Below are 20,188 nucleotides of genomic sequence, written 5' to 3'. Positions count from 1 at the left end.
TGCTGTGCTCCCTTTTGTTTGTATAACCTACTTTTCCCAGGCCATCTGTTTATAAGACCTGTTTTGGGGGCAATAGTCACATGTTTGAGAGTCCCAATATAAAATGCAGCAAACTTTCCTTACTAATCATGCCAATTAGCTCCTGATTTGCATAATAAGTCGATGTTTATGTTAAGCACCATCTGAGCTGTCGAAATACGAAGTTATTCATGCCAAAGGTCCAAAGAAAAACACCCACTGCAGTTTTAAACAAGTCTCTAGGCGGCCCAAACTAACACAACTTCATGTAGCATGAACTATCTACCACACAAAAATCATGCCAATAGCACTTGTAAAAAATATGCTTTTGAAGATCGACTGCAGTACCTTAGATACCCGCTAGAAGGCCCATTATCGAACTTGACCTGCCTTTCTGTAAACCCTACCAATCCACTAAATATCATACAGAATCATCGACAGCTTTTCGAGTTATCTTGGCAACATACAAATGCACATACACAAAAAGCCCGCTGCAGTACCGACGAAAGATGCCAGGGAAGCAATTTTTAACATGACCTCCGTTCCCGTCACTGCTTCTCACCTACCAAAAATCATGAAGATCCATCAACGTTTCCGTCACTTCTTTTGCCTACATACAAACACACAATACTTCAAGGTCCGCCGCAGTACTGTTGGAAAACGCCAGGTAAACCATTTTCAAACTTGACATTCCTTTGCACAACTTCTAGACACCTACTAAAAATCATGAAGATCCATCAAATGTTTCTCAAGTTATGCTCTTGACATACATATAGACCCACCCAGCATCTGGAGTAACCAAAAACATAATCTTCCTCGACTTCCTCGGCGAAGATAATGATAAAATAACTGCAACATTTCTGTTACAGAAGACAAACCGACGCAGGAAAGCTATGGAGAATTGTGGCAGGAAAAATTTCGTAAGAGGGCACGTGAAATAATGGGAGTAAAGTACCAATCATCTGAATCTAGTGGAGACGAGCAGGACCCTTCTGTCTTCTTTGTCCGTCGTTTTGAATGGGAGACACCAAAAAGATGCACTTGATAAAGTTTGCCCACAAAGAGATACTCTTCGGGTAGCGGTCAAGGCATACTCGAACCGGCCAATACCCGACGGAACCCCCTTTTAAGAACTGAATTAAGACCTTTGTGTCTGAAGTCAATCTGTTGTAGACAAAAAAGGTGATCATCTTTTACAGATGCTGTAACAAGCATTTGCAAGCAGTATAAATTCAAGCAATTCTAATACAAGAAAATTGAAGCTATTTGCACAAGTAAATCCTAATGCTTATGATACATACATGAAACAAAATGTGAAATAATGTCAGTATAAGTGTGCCAATAGCTTGCATAACATAAGTAAAAATGCGAATATCTACGTTTGTATTCCGAACAGATTACCATGCTTATGGGTGTAAAATAAATCTAACTTTGTTAGCCACTGCTGACTACGCACTACTTTCCAACTGGTACGGGATATCAGGACAATGTAGTATGTGTAAAGTCTGCTTTGAATTCATTACAAATTTTGAAAAAAAATTCCTTGCTTGCGTTAATCATGTTTAGAACTAGCCTTCCGTCTATGGCAGCACAATACTGTAATTGCCGGGGAAGGATAAAGCTGGCCAAAACGAAAGAGTCTAATCGCCCAAAAGATTTTTTAACATTCACCTTGACCAGGTCAGTGTATTTTGATATTACTTCACTGACATAGCTCGAAATAAATGTTCTTGTTTCCATACGTCTGAGTAAGGGTAATATTTCATTTCTACGTCTGGTTTGGACCTTAATGTTCGGAACAGGCATGCCGATGTAGAGTAGAATGGTAGATTATGACACTATGTCCCAAAAGCAAGTTTCCCGTACAGTCCCTAGAAATTGGTAGGCATTGATACAAAGAAAAAGGAAGCAAAAAAGGGGGCATTCGCCTATTCTACCTTTGCGCAAAATTTAAGACTTACCTGCATAATTCCATTCCATTACTTTTTTAGCGAAAAGCGTTGCTACATGTATAACTGTGTCAGCGTCGGTCACATTGCGCGTGCCAAATTATATTTTATGCTTTATCTTACTGCAGGGCAATCTAGATGATGGAGCAGGGACGGAAATACACGATGAAAGAGTATAAAGATAAACACACCCTCAATCTTAACATGTATGCAATAGTGGATGTGATAAAGAAAATTTATAACTTAATAAAAACAACATACTAAAGAAAATACTTGCAGCAAAGCTTATTGCGTCTTTTCTTCTTGCCACGAACAGAAAAGTCAGCACTATTTGTACCGCAGTTAAACACTTAATCGAGTAAAATTGAGAAAGGACGAGCTTCTATGGAGAGGGCCATGGAGCTCCTCTGCTGTACACCAATACGGAACACCTATAAGGAGATGCGTGGATAGATGACCCCCTCCCCTAATTAAAAGTACGAATTGCGTCGCATCTGCACAACCAGCTCACCTGACGAAGTAATCTTAAGTTAAATATCATAAAAAGAGAAGGAGCCCAATGACAATCAGAAGATGACTGCCTTGAAAATTCGCGTGCACACATCGGGCATGGTGCTGCGCGTTATTGTTGGATGTGGAAGTAGGACGGGTACAGCGCACAAACATCGAGAAAATGTTAGGTTGTTTCGCGTTCCTCGGATGATAACAAACCCGGGGAAAATGCTGAGGACTTAACATCGGCTAGGCGAAGAGAATGGCTTTATGCCTTCAGTAGAGCAAACCTAACAGAGTCTTCCCTTGACGCTTTCCATAAAGCCGGATGCCCCATAATTGTAAGCATGAAGACTTTTGTAAGCCTTGAAACACTCCTGGGGGTAGAAACTTGTACCCAGTAAGTATGAAGACAAGGTCAAGCGACTCCAATGGTGGCAAGCCAACCTCGTCTAGCTGCTCATCTCGAATAAAAAATATTGTTAATTCCAACAGCAGAAATCTTGTCTTGGTAGCGCCGACGAACATGAGATGAAAGAATTCTTTCATAGTCTTACATACAATCTCACTTTCCTCTATTTAGGAGACCTACTTCTGTCAACAACTTTGTTGTCGAGCGCGCACCGCACGTTTTGCGGCGCGAGGGGCACGCGGAGTTATGACGTCACAATCGACGAGCGTCTGTTCTAGTCTTATGCCAGTAATGGCGGGAAATGATCTGCCAATCATTCAAAAGCAGTATGCTGATTGGCTCTTTTACAAAACAGTATGCATCACCCACACAGGATTCAGACTAAAGTCGGGATATATTCTTCTTTTCTTAAAATTACATCGACATTGCTCTACGCATTGATTTAAGTATAAAATTTTACTCTTATTCACTGTGACAGATTTCGTTCAATGTTGGATATGTAACGTTACGTATTTTTAACAAGTTAAATTTCGAATGTTTCATTTCAGCCTGGTTCCAGCGCGCGGGAACAAGTGTAACCTGATATATCAATCAGCAGCCACGTGTAAGGAATCACGGTTAGCATAACTGGTCGCACAAATAGGTGACCAAGGAAGGCAAACGGAGCGGCCTATGTGATCGTTAATGTTAATCAAACCGATGGGATTGTTGCTATTTGTATCCTGATATGTTTTGATACAGATGATTCTGTTTTACTATTGTATATCTTCTTACTCTTCATATTGTGTAAGTAGGTCGGTGTAGCTGGTCTTTCTCACATTTCCCACGAAGCCACTGTTAAGCGTAAGATGTTGTGGGCATAGTACATTTTGTTGCATTGTGGACATGGTACATTTTGTAACAGAACAATGGCAGCTCCCGTTTAACAAAGCCAGCCTGTGTCCACATCAATAACACAGCCACCACAGTATCGCTTTTCGGTTGAACTGCTCAGCTACTGCTCTGCTTGTCATTCTTGTGACTGGCTGTACTGACTCGGAAAGGAATACAGTTGTGTACAGTTGATCACAGTACACATAAAGGCTCATAAGCGCAATGGAAGTATAGTCCTGTTCACTGTTGGTATATACTTTAATGAAGTGTCTGCTTGACAGAATATTTCTTACACTTAATTTATTGTTATACAGAATCTCAATGTAGCCAAGAGTGCGATAAATTAGTTTGTAGCAAAGAGACATTGATGACGGTGTATTGTTTTCAGACATTTTCTCTTGACAAGACAAAGAAAAGAAACTGTTTGGGAATCTGAGATTTTAGGGAAATGCACATCAAGCTTAGCCTACATGCATATGAGGATGAATCCAGATGCTGTTGTTGCATATACGGCATTACCGGGTCCATACAATCGACATGTGGTGCTTGGGAATGCCTTTGAAAACATGAAAAATGATATGGAGTACGAAGCCATCTGCTGCTACACATTCTCGTGTGCCTTTCAGTATCGGTACTGCCGGAGCCCCATCTTTGTCAATGTAACGACGCTCATCATTTTTCAGTCGATGTCAAAACCTGTCTTGTCAACATTGCAACATTTGTGTTGTTGAATTGTTGATCAATTGTCACTTAGCGTGGTAACCCCTTCACAATAGTCTCCTCAAATGAATCCCGCCTACCACGGTCGAGAGAACAGGCTTTCGTAAGGCCAGGTTGTTGCGACCGCTTAAAGCGTTCCATCACTTGTGAGAGATCCTTGAATGTTGGTACCCAAATGTACACAATTAAAAAAATCAGAGGTCAAATTCCAATTGCTTAGAAGTGTTGGACGCGACAAAGATCTTGGTTAGTTAAGATAACCATACATGGAGCTTTGAAAATCTCTCGATAGTGTGGGAATTGGCATCACTACATCAAATTCTTGTAGTGATAACTTCACGCACCATAATTGTAGAGAAATTCGAATGAAAACATGTTTGTCAAACACAGCAATCCTTACTACTTATGTCCCGATTACATTTGATGCAGAGCGTTTGACACTGTTCAAGTCAGCAGAATATGAAGTAGTCTGTTGTTTCTAACCCATATAAAATAAATTTGATTACCTTACCACCCCATGGTCATTACTTCACATGGTTCAACCATCCATCTCTATCAAAAGAAAGGTGCCTCCGATGTGGAGCATGTTGTTTGGGCTTCCTCAGCCCTGCTTTCCATTGCACTTTTCTTGCACTTGAACTTTGCGTTGCCTTCTCATGCGTACAAACACTGCCCCATGCGCCGCGCTTGTCGTTTCTTGTAGCTCTCTCTTGTTAACAAGAATTTTGTTACGTCTGCCTTTACCCTATGCGCATTTTAGTCTTTAGCGTCTTTTCACAGCATACATTTTTTTTCTCCTCGCGTTTGAGCTCGTTTTCTTCACTTGTACCGAAGCTCCAAACAGGAAACTGAATGTCTTCTGAAACTCTTTGTACAGTTTTGTAGATTTTCCTGGCAGTGTCAGTGGCATTTAGATTTGTCAGTCAAAGGGAACTTTGTGCTAACGTTGACGCTAATGTTAACTATAGTACTTGGCTGGAACGCTCTGTGTTTAGACTTACGGCACTCCTGGCAAGTTTCGAAATAGTGCAATTTTTTGCTCTTTGACGTATGTGTTGAATTTTTGATTGATGATTGGAGGCCGTCATTCGTTGAATTTTCATAATTGTTGGGCTTTATTGAAAATGATTATAGACATAGAGGAAATCAATATCATGTTGCGGAAACGCATGCCTTCACTCAACCTCCTTGTTTCACTGCAACATGCTTTCTCCCTCCTAATCTCTGGCCCGACTCGATGACGTCAGTCTACTCGTAATGTATTCCTAGCGACGAGACCTATACCAGTTACATTCCGCATTGTAGGTGAAGTTTTTATGGGCAACGATGTAAGTTGCTCTGGCTCAGAATTTCTCCAATTCTTAAAAAAGTTGGTTAACAACATTTGGGCTACTCATCGCTGCTCTTGCTGTATTAAAAGACTCGGGTGACGAGAAACTTATGAACAAGCGCAGCATCTGCCTTTTCTGCAAAAGTGAGTGAAAAGTCTTGATACACTGATGAGGTAATGGCTCCCAAACGCCTGTCTTCTTCAATCCGAGCCGTTTTCGCAGGCTGCATTCCTGCAGATAGTAGTCTTGCCAGTTCTTTCTTTTCCAATCCAAGTTACTTGTAGTAATCTCGTTTATGTATTGTCCAGCTGCTAAAGATTTAGATTGTTTCTAAATGAATATGAAGACTTCAAGTCTTCTCACCTGGGCATACTGTTGTACGTTTTGTAGGGACTGCTGAAGCCCTTCCTGTTCCATGTGGTAGGATCCACCAACCTCGTTGCTCTACAACATACATTGTATCATTGTTTCAACTACAGTAGGAAATGGCCTTTGAATCATTGTGAACTTACTGCAGCATAGTACTCCCTATGGGTAGGAGTGAGCGATGGAAATATAGTATCTTTCATCAATACGTTATCAACATTTTATAGGGTGGGTCATTAGAACACATAAATAAACCAAACGCACGTACAATTCTTGCAAAGGGTCATTCTGTCAAAAGACACATTCCTAGGGACAAACATACTTTGCTAAATATGACCTTCCCCACATGTAATTGCACAGTAGGACACTTCCTTTTTCTCTACCTTCATAGAATTGGGTTAATTTTCTGTTGCTTTCTTCATGTACTGACAGAGACATCGGTGAAAAATCATGGTTTTGATTAACGACTGAATACCACCTCAAAGAATTATATATCATATGATATGATGGTATTGTACCTATGTGTGACTTAATTTGAACGACTCTGTACACTACAAATGCTTTGTGAAAGAACTGAACTGACAACATCAGGTACAAACTGTGTGTGTATGAGAGCCTGGAAGACTTCAACAACAGATTGACGTAAAGACATGAACATATACATGTACATGTATTTAACTTACAGAACAGGAAACAGCACTGACTTATATTCTATCACAGTCAATGGGTCAGGTATCGATGTGTGACCGATCCGGCCACAAATGTGCCTACAATGACAGACGCTATGATGAGTACCGGGATGTACCGGGATGAGAGTTTTCAAGCCAAAAACATCATGTTATGTAAGCCCATATCTTTAACCCAGACGTTTTCCAAAAAAACTTAATTTCAATTTTTTTCGTCCTGTGGCTTCATATGTTTTTTCTAGTTCTAGATAGTTGATCTGTAGGAACATTTGGCAGGGAACATTACAAATCAAGGTGTAAAAGTGCACCAATATCAAAATAAGAAATAAGTTAGCTAAGAGCGGTAGTATTACTTATTTCGACACATTTTTGATGAATTTTTAGTAACCAAAATTTTTATGCACGAAATAAATTCTAGAAGCAACATCGGTATATTAAAAAAGAATAAGTGACAAAGCTAAAATGAAAGTAATTAACCCTGTAATAGACCTGCAAGGATATCTGTACTAACTTAGGTGCTCGATTTATCAAGTTGTGCCTCAAACAAAAAATCTTCCTTTAGAAACAAGTCCAACTATTTCTATGACGGGCTCGTGCTTTGTGGCTTGGCTACCACGCGCTATCGCTGGCATGCCATGTGCAATTATGTCATGACTGCCATTGGCCATATTTGTCACGTGCTTTCAATCTAAGGCTTAGATGCAGGGTTAAGGGAATTTTTAGTTTTCAAAATCACATGGCACCACATATCGGCACACACGTCATCTTGAGGCACAGGTTGTCGGCCAAGGGGTTGGGGAATACAAATGCTTCGGCGTGCTCCAAGAGCCGGAGCGCCGCGATGGATGGATGGTGCACATTCAGGGGTTCTGCGCCCTCCATAGTGGCCTGTGAAGAAGTTTTGTTGTCACACATGCCAGGTCTCGAAGTTTTTGGACATAGCATAGCACTGCTGTCGCATTTAAAATGGATGTAAGTTCGTCCTTTATTATAAGATATTTACCTTCATAATAAGGGTTTAGTCGGTAATGGTTTCAGGGGTGATGGCTGCTCGCTGAATTTGCCAATATCGACAGTTTTCGTCAAGTGGGAACATGTTTACGCTGAATGATTTCTTGAAATAAAAGCTTCTGCAGGCTACCTTTTTATTTTGCGAATGAAGCCCTCTGTAGGAAACCATTCAGGTGTAACGACCGCTTTCAGGGTTGTCCGACGTATAGGTAATGATAAATACAAATACTGGTGTTTTGTTAACATTATTAATTTTCTCCGTTGATGATTAACTCCCATTTCCTAAAATGTTTGGCGGGACAACTATGAAATATAAGAGACGTCTGTTCCATATTTCAATCATTACGTGTTTTTTGCTTATCAATTTGAAAAACAATATCTAAATAAGACGGCAAATAAGTGTCAGTGGCACTCATAGCTTGACAAACTAGAAACTGAAAAATAAAGCTGCAGCTTATTGTGATTCATTTTAATACGACCGTCTATAATTCCTCTATTCTAACTTAGTTTTCTAGCTTCATATCTTCAGCCTAGACAGTAACTATCATGTACTGCATGTTTTGGAACTCTGCAATGGAAATGTGTGTTATACCAAGGTGGAGATGGGCAGTATCATTCCAGATAGAAAGAGCTATTGAAGTTACTTCTAAATACTTGCACCCGTTTGTTCGCCCTTCCGCTATCAGTTTGTCAAGCTGAGGTCTGCCTTCGGAGAAGAATGCTTCGACTCTTTAGCTTGCAATGAAATTGTATCCAAAACGGTAGTTATCCCAAGGAATCCTTGCATGGCATGGCATCACTTTGACTTGAGTCCACACAGAAAGTCCTCACACCTGACCCAGGCAGGAAAAGGCACAAGAGGTTGCAGTACCTGCTACAGGTGAGCTCAATGACCAAAGTGAAGACCGTCAGCCGAAAAGAAGCGTTCGTATGAGAAAGTCAAAGAGTTTTTCTTCAAAATAATTTCTGGCGTACAACGACGTGTCCAAGGTAGATAGTCAATACAACATGCTAGGTATCATAGCCATGGTCTTCAAGACGAGGCAGAACACTTATAACAAGGGTAGATGCAGGAGGAGAATGGTCTTTAATTTAACTGTAAAAAAGACGTTGTCATTGTCGGTCATGTTGCTGTTGATAGATCTGTAAGTAGTAATACCATTTGTACCAACATGGATGACAAATAAATCAGGCTCAAAAAATGGACAGCGTGCAACATCACGAGCAAGATCAACAACCCGAGTCTTACGACTAGAATACAAGACGTACCGAAAACCATTACAATTATCCTACACAAAGTTCTTATCTAAATACTTCCCTGTGCTATCAGTAAATGCCTGAAAAAAAGGCATCAACAATACCGCATATATGTGGGTGCGGATTGCATACAAATTTAGGTGGATGCAATTTACCTCCTCCAAGCATTATTTTGACGGGTGGGACGCCGACAACCAAGCTGACAAAAATCTATGCAAAAATTAATGGATCGACAAATTTTTGACTGTGTGTCCTTGAACTAGAGGCCGTAGGCTTTATTTTGTAACTATTCAAAATCTTTTTGACTTTGAATTCCATCGAAGATAAGCTACATTCCCGCGCGCGGGAACACCTGCAACCCGAAATTGCCTTTCGCACGGAATAAAAGCTCACAAAGGCATAGCATAATACCTTTCACCTAAACTTTCGAACTTTTCACACGACTTCATGGATTTTAAAGATGTTGCACTCTCGGCTCTGATAATGCTTCAAGAGCCAATGGATCGCACCCCTTTGCCATAGCCTCAAACGTTTCTGCCTTATCAAGATGCAATTTAGTGAGATATCAGGAGTCAAACCTTGTACAGAATATCATAATCATATGAAAAAAATAGGATAAAAGTAGGCATGGCTGGAGACATACTTACAGATAGATTTACTGAATGCAAGGATGATCTTAAAAAAAGACAGCCTCTATTCCCTATTACTCACTCAACATTTCCTTAAACTAATAGACAATTTAATAGATGTGGTGCAAAGCCTTACCTGTAGTGGCTTTCAGTTCTACATCAGCGTTTTTGTGTTTAATTGTGTTATGTGTACACAGTTACAGTCTCTTTATAACACTCTTCATGTTCGATTAGATCGCTGCTATCAAAAGCACAATTGCCTGGACAATCAGGCTCAGTACAAATGTATTCCGGGAACAATATTCTCTGGAACCGTGAATGGTCCAGAGTCGTATTCCTTTTAAAGTCCCCGTAAGTCATCCGGAAGAAAACATGGTATAGTTTTCACGGTTTGTCTAGTCTTCCATCAATAGGTTATCTTATGCCCTCATCTCAAAGCCATTTGCAACATGCAGTTACATGATGACAGCTCTTAACATCGTAGTCGCAAGTAAAGCAGTGTATAAGTCTATAACGTCGTTACAACAGCGGCTCTGTCACATGAAGTTAACATTGTTGCACTACTTAACATCTCGAGCACATTGCAGCTAACTCTGTGTTCACAGAAAAATATTTGTTAGTTAGGTATCTTTTGTCAAGTCTTTACAAAATGCTAGATATTGCAATAGTCGATGTAGGGGAGCAGTCTTCTGCATTACAAATCAGTTGGTCAAAGCCTCTCATGACTTTCTGTAGACTTTAACATGTCCAGAAATTATAATTGCCGGCGTGTACGAAAATTACATCAGGTATACTTAAGTCAGCTTTTTTTGTCATTCAAAAAAATTCAAGCAGCATCTACGACTTTCGCACCAGGGTTTTCATGTACATAACGCAGAAAAGGCGATGGTGGTACATGGTTAGCAATATACTTACACATCTCCAGATATCTCCATGTCTCCGTTAAGCATGTGATATCGGCTTTGAGCAGACAGGCGGATTTCAGACTTTTAAAGTGGCCTACCAGTCCTTAAGTATTGTGGTGGACAACATTTTTAGGACCTAATTGCTTTCAGATCTGTCATCAACATTTCTAAACCGGATGTATATAAACTTCAAGTGCCTCATACTTTTGACAGACTCCCCAATTTCCTCATCACAGTAGATGGAGTCCTGCTTTTAGCCTAGCTGTTGCACAAACCCTACAAAATGCCACTTACGACATACCTAATACAAAAACCTTTTTCACTAAGACAACCGCTTTAGAAACAGTCATGCTCAGTCGTTAAGCCCAGGCTTCAACAGAATTGGGTGATGTATAACATTGCTTTTTTTTAAAACAAAAACAAACAGGCAGTAAGTGCGGTCTGGTCCAAAATAGCAAGAAAAAAACCATACGCAAAAAAGTGCAAAAACAAACGATACAATCTTTTTAAAAAATCGTCATCTTTCAAAAAGTCATTCATAAAAGACTTTAAATCAGACGATACACCGGTAAATGCCGTCTGTGCAGCAGCGCCACTCATCGGTGGTTTCGCGCACTGCACACGGACTGGCAGTCATGTACAGGCGGCGGCTGGCCGGCAGCAACTGCGATGTCAGGGATACGCAGTGGATGAAGGGTTTTGCGAAAAAGGTCATTTTTGCTGAGCTGAGTTATACGCTGTCTGACTTCGGTGGCATCGGTTGTGGTCTGTTGACTAATTGGCCGTGGTGTCCATGGAACGTCTCCCGGCGGTGGCATTGTTCGAGAACCCACATAAACGTTGCTTCACCATGCATATGCTTTAGGAGGGTCAACATGTAAACGGATCGAAAGTCAACCCCTACATAACAACGTATCATTTACGTTTATCGGGGCATACCAGATTTGGCACGTTATGTGCAGCAACCAACAAAATAACCTTACACCTAACGTAAAGATGGCAGCTTGTAGCATTTACAATGTTTAGGTCCCTTAAAAATAATATAACGTAAATATAAACAGTTTTTTTTAATTTCCCACCACTAGTTCATCTCGCTGTAAGTTTTGTCGAAACTGCTGTTCCCGTAGGAATTCAATGTCTTAAGTGGGAGCAAGGTGTGTGGCGCAGGCTGTTTTAGTCTCGCTGTTTCCATCTATACATGTAGGTGATGGATCGGAGTCATTACCCTTATATCCATTTTGGTAAAACTGTGCCAATTTGAGCAGCATGTCCTGACAGAACTGACTATCATGGTAAATTCGCTCGTGTCTACACAATAACATACAATGTCACAGAATGGTGCTCCCGTCACCAACAACTGCCCTTGGACCTGGCAATAGTACCCGTTGGTCTTGTCCAATGCAAAGGTGTCTCATTCAAGACTTAGGTAGAAGTTGGGGAGGGTCATAACGGCATCCTTGACGGTCAGATTCTTAGCGCTATATGTCTTGGGCACTTGACCCCAAGGATGCCGGTCTGACCACAACACACCTTTGCGTCAGGTGATGCCCCCAGGAGAGAAAATACAGCATTGACAACAAGACTGCAGTCATGAATGTGGACTTTATCACCACTTGAGTTTAGATATGCCTCTTTGCCGTCTATCTCATGCACCTTATCATGGGCAAGGGAGTCACCTTAACCCTATCCAGACTGGGGGGGGGGGGGGCTAAAAGTGCCCGCGCCAAATTTGACATCGTATTACTGCCGAACGATGTATGCTAGGACAACCAAACTTGGTGACTTTTCCTAAAATTTTGTTGGCAACAATTTTATGATAATGGTTTCAGTTTATCATTTTTTCATGTTGCCATGGCAACGGGTTTCTGACTGGCATTTTATGCAAAAATCATTACTTTTTTTAAAACAATGATATTTCTCGGGTTTTCTTGCACAACTACACTAGTTTTCTTTCATGTATAACATAATATGTAATTAGATGTAACTTTCCTAATTTAATATTCATAATTTATGCTAATTTGATGACATAATCAGCCAAAATCCAAGATGGCGGACTATATCACTATTTCAGGTATCAGCAGGCTTTTTCGCCCTTGAAATCGTCAATACCTGATATTTTCTTTAGCAGAAACATTTAGATTAACGTTTTTATTTCATTTTCAGTGTCCTTTGGGGTTATAAGTGGAAAAAAAGGATTTTTAAAAATTTCAAAATGGCCGATCCAAGATGGCAAATCCCAAGGGATCGCTAACAGCACAAGACACCATTCTATGACGTCATTTTGACGTCAACGTACTTACCATTGACGTTGTATGCCTATGCATACCTTAAAATGAATAATACAAACCGTTTTGTTCAATTCCTTAAGATATTACGGGAATTCCCTATTTAGCCAATAAAATCACTTTGATGACGTCATAAATACGTCATATTACGTCATAACGTCACCAAAATTACAGGAATTATAAAAATTGACGTGACTATCACTCCCTGCAAATTTGGTGATGATACATCATACCGTTCGAAAATTATGAGGGGGGGCCGAATCAGCCCCCCCCCCCAGTCCCAGATATACCAAAAAAGCCCAGTCTGGATAGGGTTAAGTTACACTCTGTCTTTCTCTTTAGGATCTTACCAAATATGGAAGCAGTTACTCTATTCTGCCGTTCTGCATACTAGAGCTCGCATTCTGATTGCTGCACTGTGGTCCACTCAAGGGCAACAGCTTCCTCTATCGCTATACTGAATATGGTGTTGCAGTCAGAAAGCTGACTCGGGATAGCCCATTGCTGTGTGGAATTGGGAAATGTTGTCACTGCATTGTTATACAGTGGGCTTCTGGACCTTGGCTGGGGGTCTCGCGATAGAAACAAGGCCGTAGTGCTGTATAAACATATAGCAAAATAATCTATGCTGTGTATACATATATGTGTCCCTTATATAAGTTTCTTTTACTTGCAGCTAAAAGCTAGACAGGAACACTTAAATCTTTTGTCTGCATACTGGTATCAAATATAGGAATTACCATGAAAGCTACCAAGATTAAATGACTTGCTTTCTGGAATAAAGAAGACAAGAAGTATTTTTATTTTACACTTACCACAAGCTCCTGATAGCCCATACCACAGGGCCAAGAGGGCACAGTCCCCTGCCACAAAGACTCGGAGGGTGACATCCTGATTTCCTACTCTGTATAAGGATAAAAGTCAGAACATAGCTATGATGTTCACAACCAATTCATACCTATGCATACCAAGTCAGTTTCGACTCTTTTCGTGATCCCATAAAGGCTAAATTACTATCAGTTGTGTATGGACCCCCCCCCCCCCAACCTCCAGGGGAAACAGATGATGATGGAGTGATAGAAAAATATTTCCTACCTCCAGTGCATGACTTTGACAAACTGATTGCCATTGCAAAAGACCGCTTCCCCACATCTACTATTGTTATGTCTAGTATTTTGCCAAGACTTGACAAAAGATGCCTAGATGATAGACGTGTTACTGTGAACACAGAGTTGGCTGCGCTGTGTAATTCTCGAGGTGTTAGGTACTGCAACAATGGTGAAAGTATTGACCCGTCAATGTTAGCAGTTGACTGTTTGCATTTGAGTCAACGTGGTAATGTGCTTTTTGCTGACCATGTGTTCCATTGCTTGAGTCATTTTCTCCAGATCCACCAACTTGGTGAAAGACAGAAGTAGCTTTAGGCTGCTGTGGCTCCAGAATGCAGGTCCTGACCAGCATGATAAAATGGTAAGATTTTTTTCTCAATTTGAGCACCACATAATTTTGGTCCATGTAGTTTCAGTTAGGCCAGACTGATTTGATAACATGGATGACATCCGCGTACACATCAATTTTCGTCAACAACACCCCCACCCACAAAGAAAGTGTGATACCATAGTGTAAATCACACAAAGGGGGCAAAATATGCCATAAAGTGATATTTTTAGTGTAAATCACACAAAGAAACAATTGCTGAGTGAGGGCTGTATGCTGGATATTAAGCTAAAATCTGAATTCAACAACGGGTGATAATGAATGGAATTATTGATAAAAAGATTTGCGTGTGTAACAGGAAACTATTACATTTACACGTCACATGACGTCAAATAGGGTATTCAACTTTACAGGAGATACATGGTTCGGTTGGTCTTAGTGTGTCAGAATTTTAACTAATCATTGAGTGGGCGTGTGTGTTATTCATTTTTACGTCATTTCTTTGCTTTCCTATTTCGTTTCAAAATGTGCTACATTTTTAGGGCTTGTGCAGCGCGAGATGTCCAGCGTAAGAACAAAAGAACCGTTTCGACGTTAGCTTTTTCTAGTATAGTTCAAACGTAAAGGCGAAAAACTCTCCATGTATTCTGTGCTTGTTCCAATATGATATTAACCTCCACTATCGCCTGTATGATATGTTTGTTTGTTTATTGAGATCTCCATTAGATTGTACATTGTAAATCTATTCTTCCTGGAGTCCAAAACAATGAAACAGAACAAATGTACATGAAAGTAAAACCAACATAACAAAGGTGTGAGTTTAAATCAAAATATAACATAACGCATACAACATTAACTCAAAACTGAAATTAAAATGAAACGTGGGGATGGTCAGAGGTCATGGCTGAATAAAGTAACAAAATCTTTTCAAAGTAAATAACAAAGAGGATGCAAACAGCAAGCCATGATAACAGTAAGTAAATTAACAAAGTGGATGCAGAACTGCAAATCATAATAACAATAAGTAATTAACACAGTGGATGCAGAACTTCAAATCATAATAACAATAAGTCAATTACAAAGTGGATGCAGAACTGCAAATCATAATAATAATTAAATAATAAGTGGATGCAGAACTGCAAATCATAATAACAATAAGTAAATAACACAGTGGATGAAGAACTGCAAATCATAATAACAATAAGTAAATAACAAGTGGATGCAGAACTGTGAATCATAATAACTAAGTAGAAAACAAAATGGATGCGACCTGATAATAATTTAATAACCCAAACTTAACAAGAAAATACTAATGCCTACCTTTACAATAGTTTGAGTTTAATTAATTACAGCTACAATTTCATTTAATCAAGGACTTGGTTCAAGAACGTATTACCACCAGTACTGTAAAGGCCTAGTTGTGTCAATTTTAGAATGAATCCACTTGGTGATTTGTGTTTTGAAATTTGAAGGTGTAGTAGATTTCATATGTGGTGGGAAGGAATTGTGTGATTTGGTACATCTGTACAAGAATGTACGATATCACTTTACATCCCAGTTTGGCACGCATTTCGCAAGGCTGTCCTTGGTGCTGCATAACGTTCTATTGTTGAAGGAGTAAATCGATTGACATTTTGCGGAGTTCAGAGGAGCAAATGGTCATTCTCGATAACAGGATGCCTGCCAATAGCTCAAGATCACACGATAGTCAGCAGCCTTGTCCCCACTCGACCCTCACACCTTAGTGTATTCGTGATAAAGATTAGTGAAGTGAAAATAAGTTCACACGGCTATTTGACACCACCATTCAGATTACTACTATAACAGTGATGAATTTTGGCTACTCTAACTAGAATGTTGGCAACAAAACTCAAGTTTCATCATTCTGTTAACCTGGAACAAGGGTCAAAGAACAGCTAGCCAGAAGAAGTACAACTTCCACCCCGGCGTGACGTAAGTTTGACGTCTGTTCGACGGGATGGTCTGATTATCTCTTTTATAATGCACAACCAGTAGTTTCTTTCTGTTTCCTTCATTGTTTCTTTCTTTGTTTCTTTGTTTGTTTCTTTGTTTGTTTGTTTCTTTCTTTCTTTTTTTCTTTCTTTATTGAAGACTAAGTACATAACTATCTCTCAGTAGTAAGTCTTTGTATACATATATTTGTATCATAGAGGAGAAAAATGATTTGTACAGTGCCCCCTCCCCCCAAAAGCCAGTAATAGTGCAAGGAAAGAAGGTGCAAGAAACGACTTTTATTAACCCCATATTTCTAAACATTGGTCTTGTAGATCGTTTTATATCAATATCACAATCCGCTTTTGCAACTTTGTGCTACAACACGGACAGACATAGGCGTCATTTTCACTTCACTGGATGCAAGTTTGACTGTAACTTGTAGGACTCACACCACCCCTAGTTACCATAGTAAATATGGATCCCCCCCCCTGCTCGATCCACCCCTCCTACCACCCCTGCCCCCCCCTGTATCCCCTCCTGGATGGCCCCCCACCCCTCTCCTGCCTGTAGCCCTGGCCTGGGGTAAACCTGTAGAATTAAAAGAGGGGAAAGTGATTAGCATTGCAGTTGGTTATTTCAAATATATGTAGCTTATTTTAAAAGCTTTAGACATAAGTTGAGTATAAAAACAAATCACTACATAAGCTTACTTCTTGGGGCTGGGGCAGGCATATGCCTTGTGGCCATATCCAAGACAATTCCAGCATTGCAGTCTGTTGAAAGAAAAGAGGACAAATATTTTAGTTAGGTAGGGACGTGTACAGAAAAAAGTAAGGCTTACGGTATTCATGAAATATTGTATGGATATAAAAAGTATGTTATGACTTGTTTGTTTGTTTGAACCTTTGTTTATTCATGATAAGCTCAAATCGGCACGCAGGCTGCTTTTCATTGAGGTCACGAGGGAAGAGGTGAGGGTCAGATACAATATAACAGAGATACACAGTCATTTGAGTCCTAATAACTCTATCAACATATATCATTACATATTTATGGTACAAAAATATACAATTTCTAAAACATACAACATAAAGTAGGGCGAAAGCTGGTTCATGGTCCGTGTCTGTTCGTTTAGTTTATTTCCGTTACATTGAGTTTCCCTAAACTACGAAAAGTATCATCCTTGGAACAGAATTTTTGTCGTAAATACTGTACACAAGTGTATTAGTTACATAGTCCAGACTAAGAAAGTGACTCACTTCTGGCCCTGCTGGTGATCTGCCGGAGGTCTTTAGTGGAAGCATTTGTGAAAAAAAAAGAAAATTGTTCAGTTTTATAACGTTATGTGGTGTTGATACGCAGTTTTGATATGCAATTTGCTTCATTGCCAAATGCATCATCTTTTTATCACATAATTTGCATCTTACATTGTAAAGAAAAAGAAGATATCTACTAGTATTTTAGTTTGTCAAGACTAATTTTTTTGTTTATTTATTTATTTATTACTTCCTCAAACGTATATAGGCAGGGAAATACACACATGATATACCCTGAATTGCGTAGGTTTGTTACAAAGAAACTTATACGTGCAGAATGTCAACAAACAAAAATACATAATATATTAACAAACACTAAGCATAGATCCGAACTCACAGGCTGATGGTAATGCTAGGAAATAGAGTCATTATAAAGTCTGACTGCAGTGTGGAGAAACGACTGTATCAGTCTGTCAGTTCTTGCCTTGGGGAGAGTGAACGCGTTCTTGTTCCTCAGTTGCCTGCCAGTAACTGTGCGTCTTTGAGGAGGCACAAGATCATGCAGTGGATGTTCGGGACTTAACATGTCCTTAAAGAGCTTTACTGCAGCAGCTTCTCTCCGTTCCTTCAAGGAAGGTAGGTTGGGAACTGATCGCCTACCCCCGAGAGAGATAATACGGAGGGCCCGTTTCTGTACACGTTCTATGCTGTCCGATTGTTCTTTGCTACAACCTACCAGCAGAACGTGACCGTATTCAAGAACGCTACGAATAAGTGACAGGTAAATCTGAACCAGGTCAGCCACGCACATCCCCTGTTTAGTCAGTAGTCTGAGATAGTGCAGCATGCTCGATGCTTTCGAAACGAGGGATTGTACATGGTCGTGCCATGACAGCTTGCAGTCGAAGATGAACCCAAGGTCCTTTGCGACCCTTGAGAATGGTACAGGTTCCCCGCCGAGCGAGAGTGACGGCAAAAGTGGAATATTTCTGCTGAAGCAAATCAACAGAGACTGACTTTTTTTGCCGTTTAGCAGCATGTCATTGCACTCCGCCCAGGAATCAAGCTGTAGCGCTTCCTCTCTCATCCTGTTATCCACGCGATCCTTCCCCAGGGAGATGGACCTGGACAAACCCACGTCGTCTGCGTAGCCGACATCAAGAGTGTCGCTGTAGACTACGTCTCGAGTACTCATGAACAGGAGGAAAAGGTAGGGTGACAGTACACCTCCCTGAGGTACCCCCGAAGTGAGTACTCTCCACTCACTGACTTTACCGTTAGCAACCACTCTCTGGGTACGGCCCTGCAGATAGTTCTGTATCCAGGCTACCATGCGTGGATTGGTCACCACGTCGTTCACTCGTTGAAGGAGGATTGAATGGTTCACTCTGTCAAATGCTTTGCTCATGTCTGCGAACAAAGCAAGGACTGCTGCGTGACGTCTTGAGTCTAAGGCTGACAGCCACGTGTGTACCATCCTTATGGCCGCTAAGACAGTGGAAGAACCCTTCAGGTAAGCGTACTAGTTTCTAATGGCAGGTGTAATAGAGGGCAGTAGTCTTTTCAGAATACACCGTTCCATGAGCTTGGCCGCTACGGGTAAGAGGGACACGGGCCTAATCTCACTGGCGTTAGCTGCACCCTTAGATTTTGGCACAGGGACAACGTTTGCTGCTTTCCATATACTAGGAACAACACCCTCCTCATACGAAGCGTTAAACAGGTGGGTGATGACTGGCGCCAAGTCGTCAGCGTAATGGTTGAGAGTCCATGTTGGGAGATCATCAGGGCCGCTTGCCTTGTGAGGGTTTAAGTCCTTGAGAAGAGTCTTCACCTCACCGATCGAACACAAGTCAACGCATGGAGTCGGACACTGCAGGGGGAACAGGTGCAAAGACGTTCCAGGACACCACGCAGAGGCAAAGTACTGATTTAGAACCTCGGCCACCTCGTGGTCTGGCACGTCTTCAATGGTGGTACTATTAGATCTCTCTTGTGCTCTGCCAAGTTCACGGTTAACAGAGCCCCACCACTTACGTGGGTTTTCCTGTTTGAGGGTTTGTATGAAGTTTCTGTAGTGCCAGTACTTGGCATGCCTGATGCTGGTTTGAACTTTGTTTCTGAAAGTTTTCCACCGAGCAGACTTGCCATGCCGCTTGAACTCCTCAGCCCTTTTCCTGATAGTGCGTTTGACGCCCTCAGTCATCCACTTCTTGTCACAGGCTTTTGTCGCCGACACTTTTACAGGAAGATGCTGATTCACCAAGGTCATGGTCAAACTGTAGAAGGTCTTGACTTTCTCTTCGACCAAGGCTGCTTCATAAACAGGAGACCAGTCCGTCATGGCGAGGGACAGACCGAGATTCAACTTCGTAACTGTAGTTGCTACTCTTCGCATGACCTTGACTGGTTTACTTTTGGTCAGATGTTCTACACAAGGTGGCAAAAGTACAGAGGAGTGGTCGCTGGAAACGATGGGTGGAAGGGTACGGGGTTTACAGTAGTATTGAGCTAAGTTAGTTAGAATCAAGTCTAGTGTGGCCGAGCCACGCGTGGCCTGAGTCACCACTTGCTTGAGATGAGGATGCACTGTGATGAGCTTCTG

General features: G+C 40.9%; 1 protein-coding gene across 1 annotated transcript; it reads right to left on the bottom strand.

Annotated features, from left to right (window-relative positions):
* Positions 1 to 16,259: 16,259 nt before the first annotated feature.
* On the bottom strand, positions 16,260 to 19,927 carry LOC136420292 (uncharacterized). Its single transcript, XM_066407141.1, has 4 exons — positions 19,210 to 19,927; positions 18,601 to 18,942; positions 16,838 to 16,915; positions 16,260 to 16,264 (listed from the first exon to the last, which is right to left on the bottom strand). Exons 1-4 carry the CDS (start codon positions 19,925 to 19,927, stop codon positions 16,260 to 16,262), a joined length of 1,143 nt encoding a protein of 380 aa, XP_066263238.1.
* Positions 19,928 to 20,188: the final 261 nt, after the last annotated feature.

Source organism: Branchiostoma lanceolatum, chromosome 15, assembly GCF_035083965.1.
Source record: "Branchiostoma lanceolatum isolate klBraLanc5 chromosome 15, klBraLanc5.hap2, whole genome shotgun sequence".
NCBI classification, from domain to species: Eukaryota; Metazoa; Chordata; class Leptocardii; order Amphioxiformes; family Branchiostomatidae; genus Branchiostoma; species Branchiostoma lanceolatum.
The sequence above is the reverse complement of the archived record's forward strand: the minus strand, read 5'-3'. Positions and strand labels throughout refer to the sequence as shown.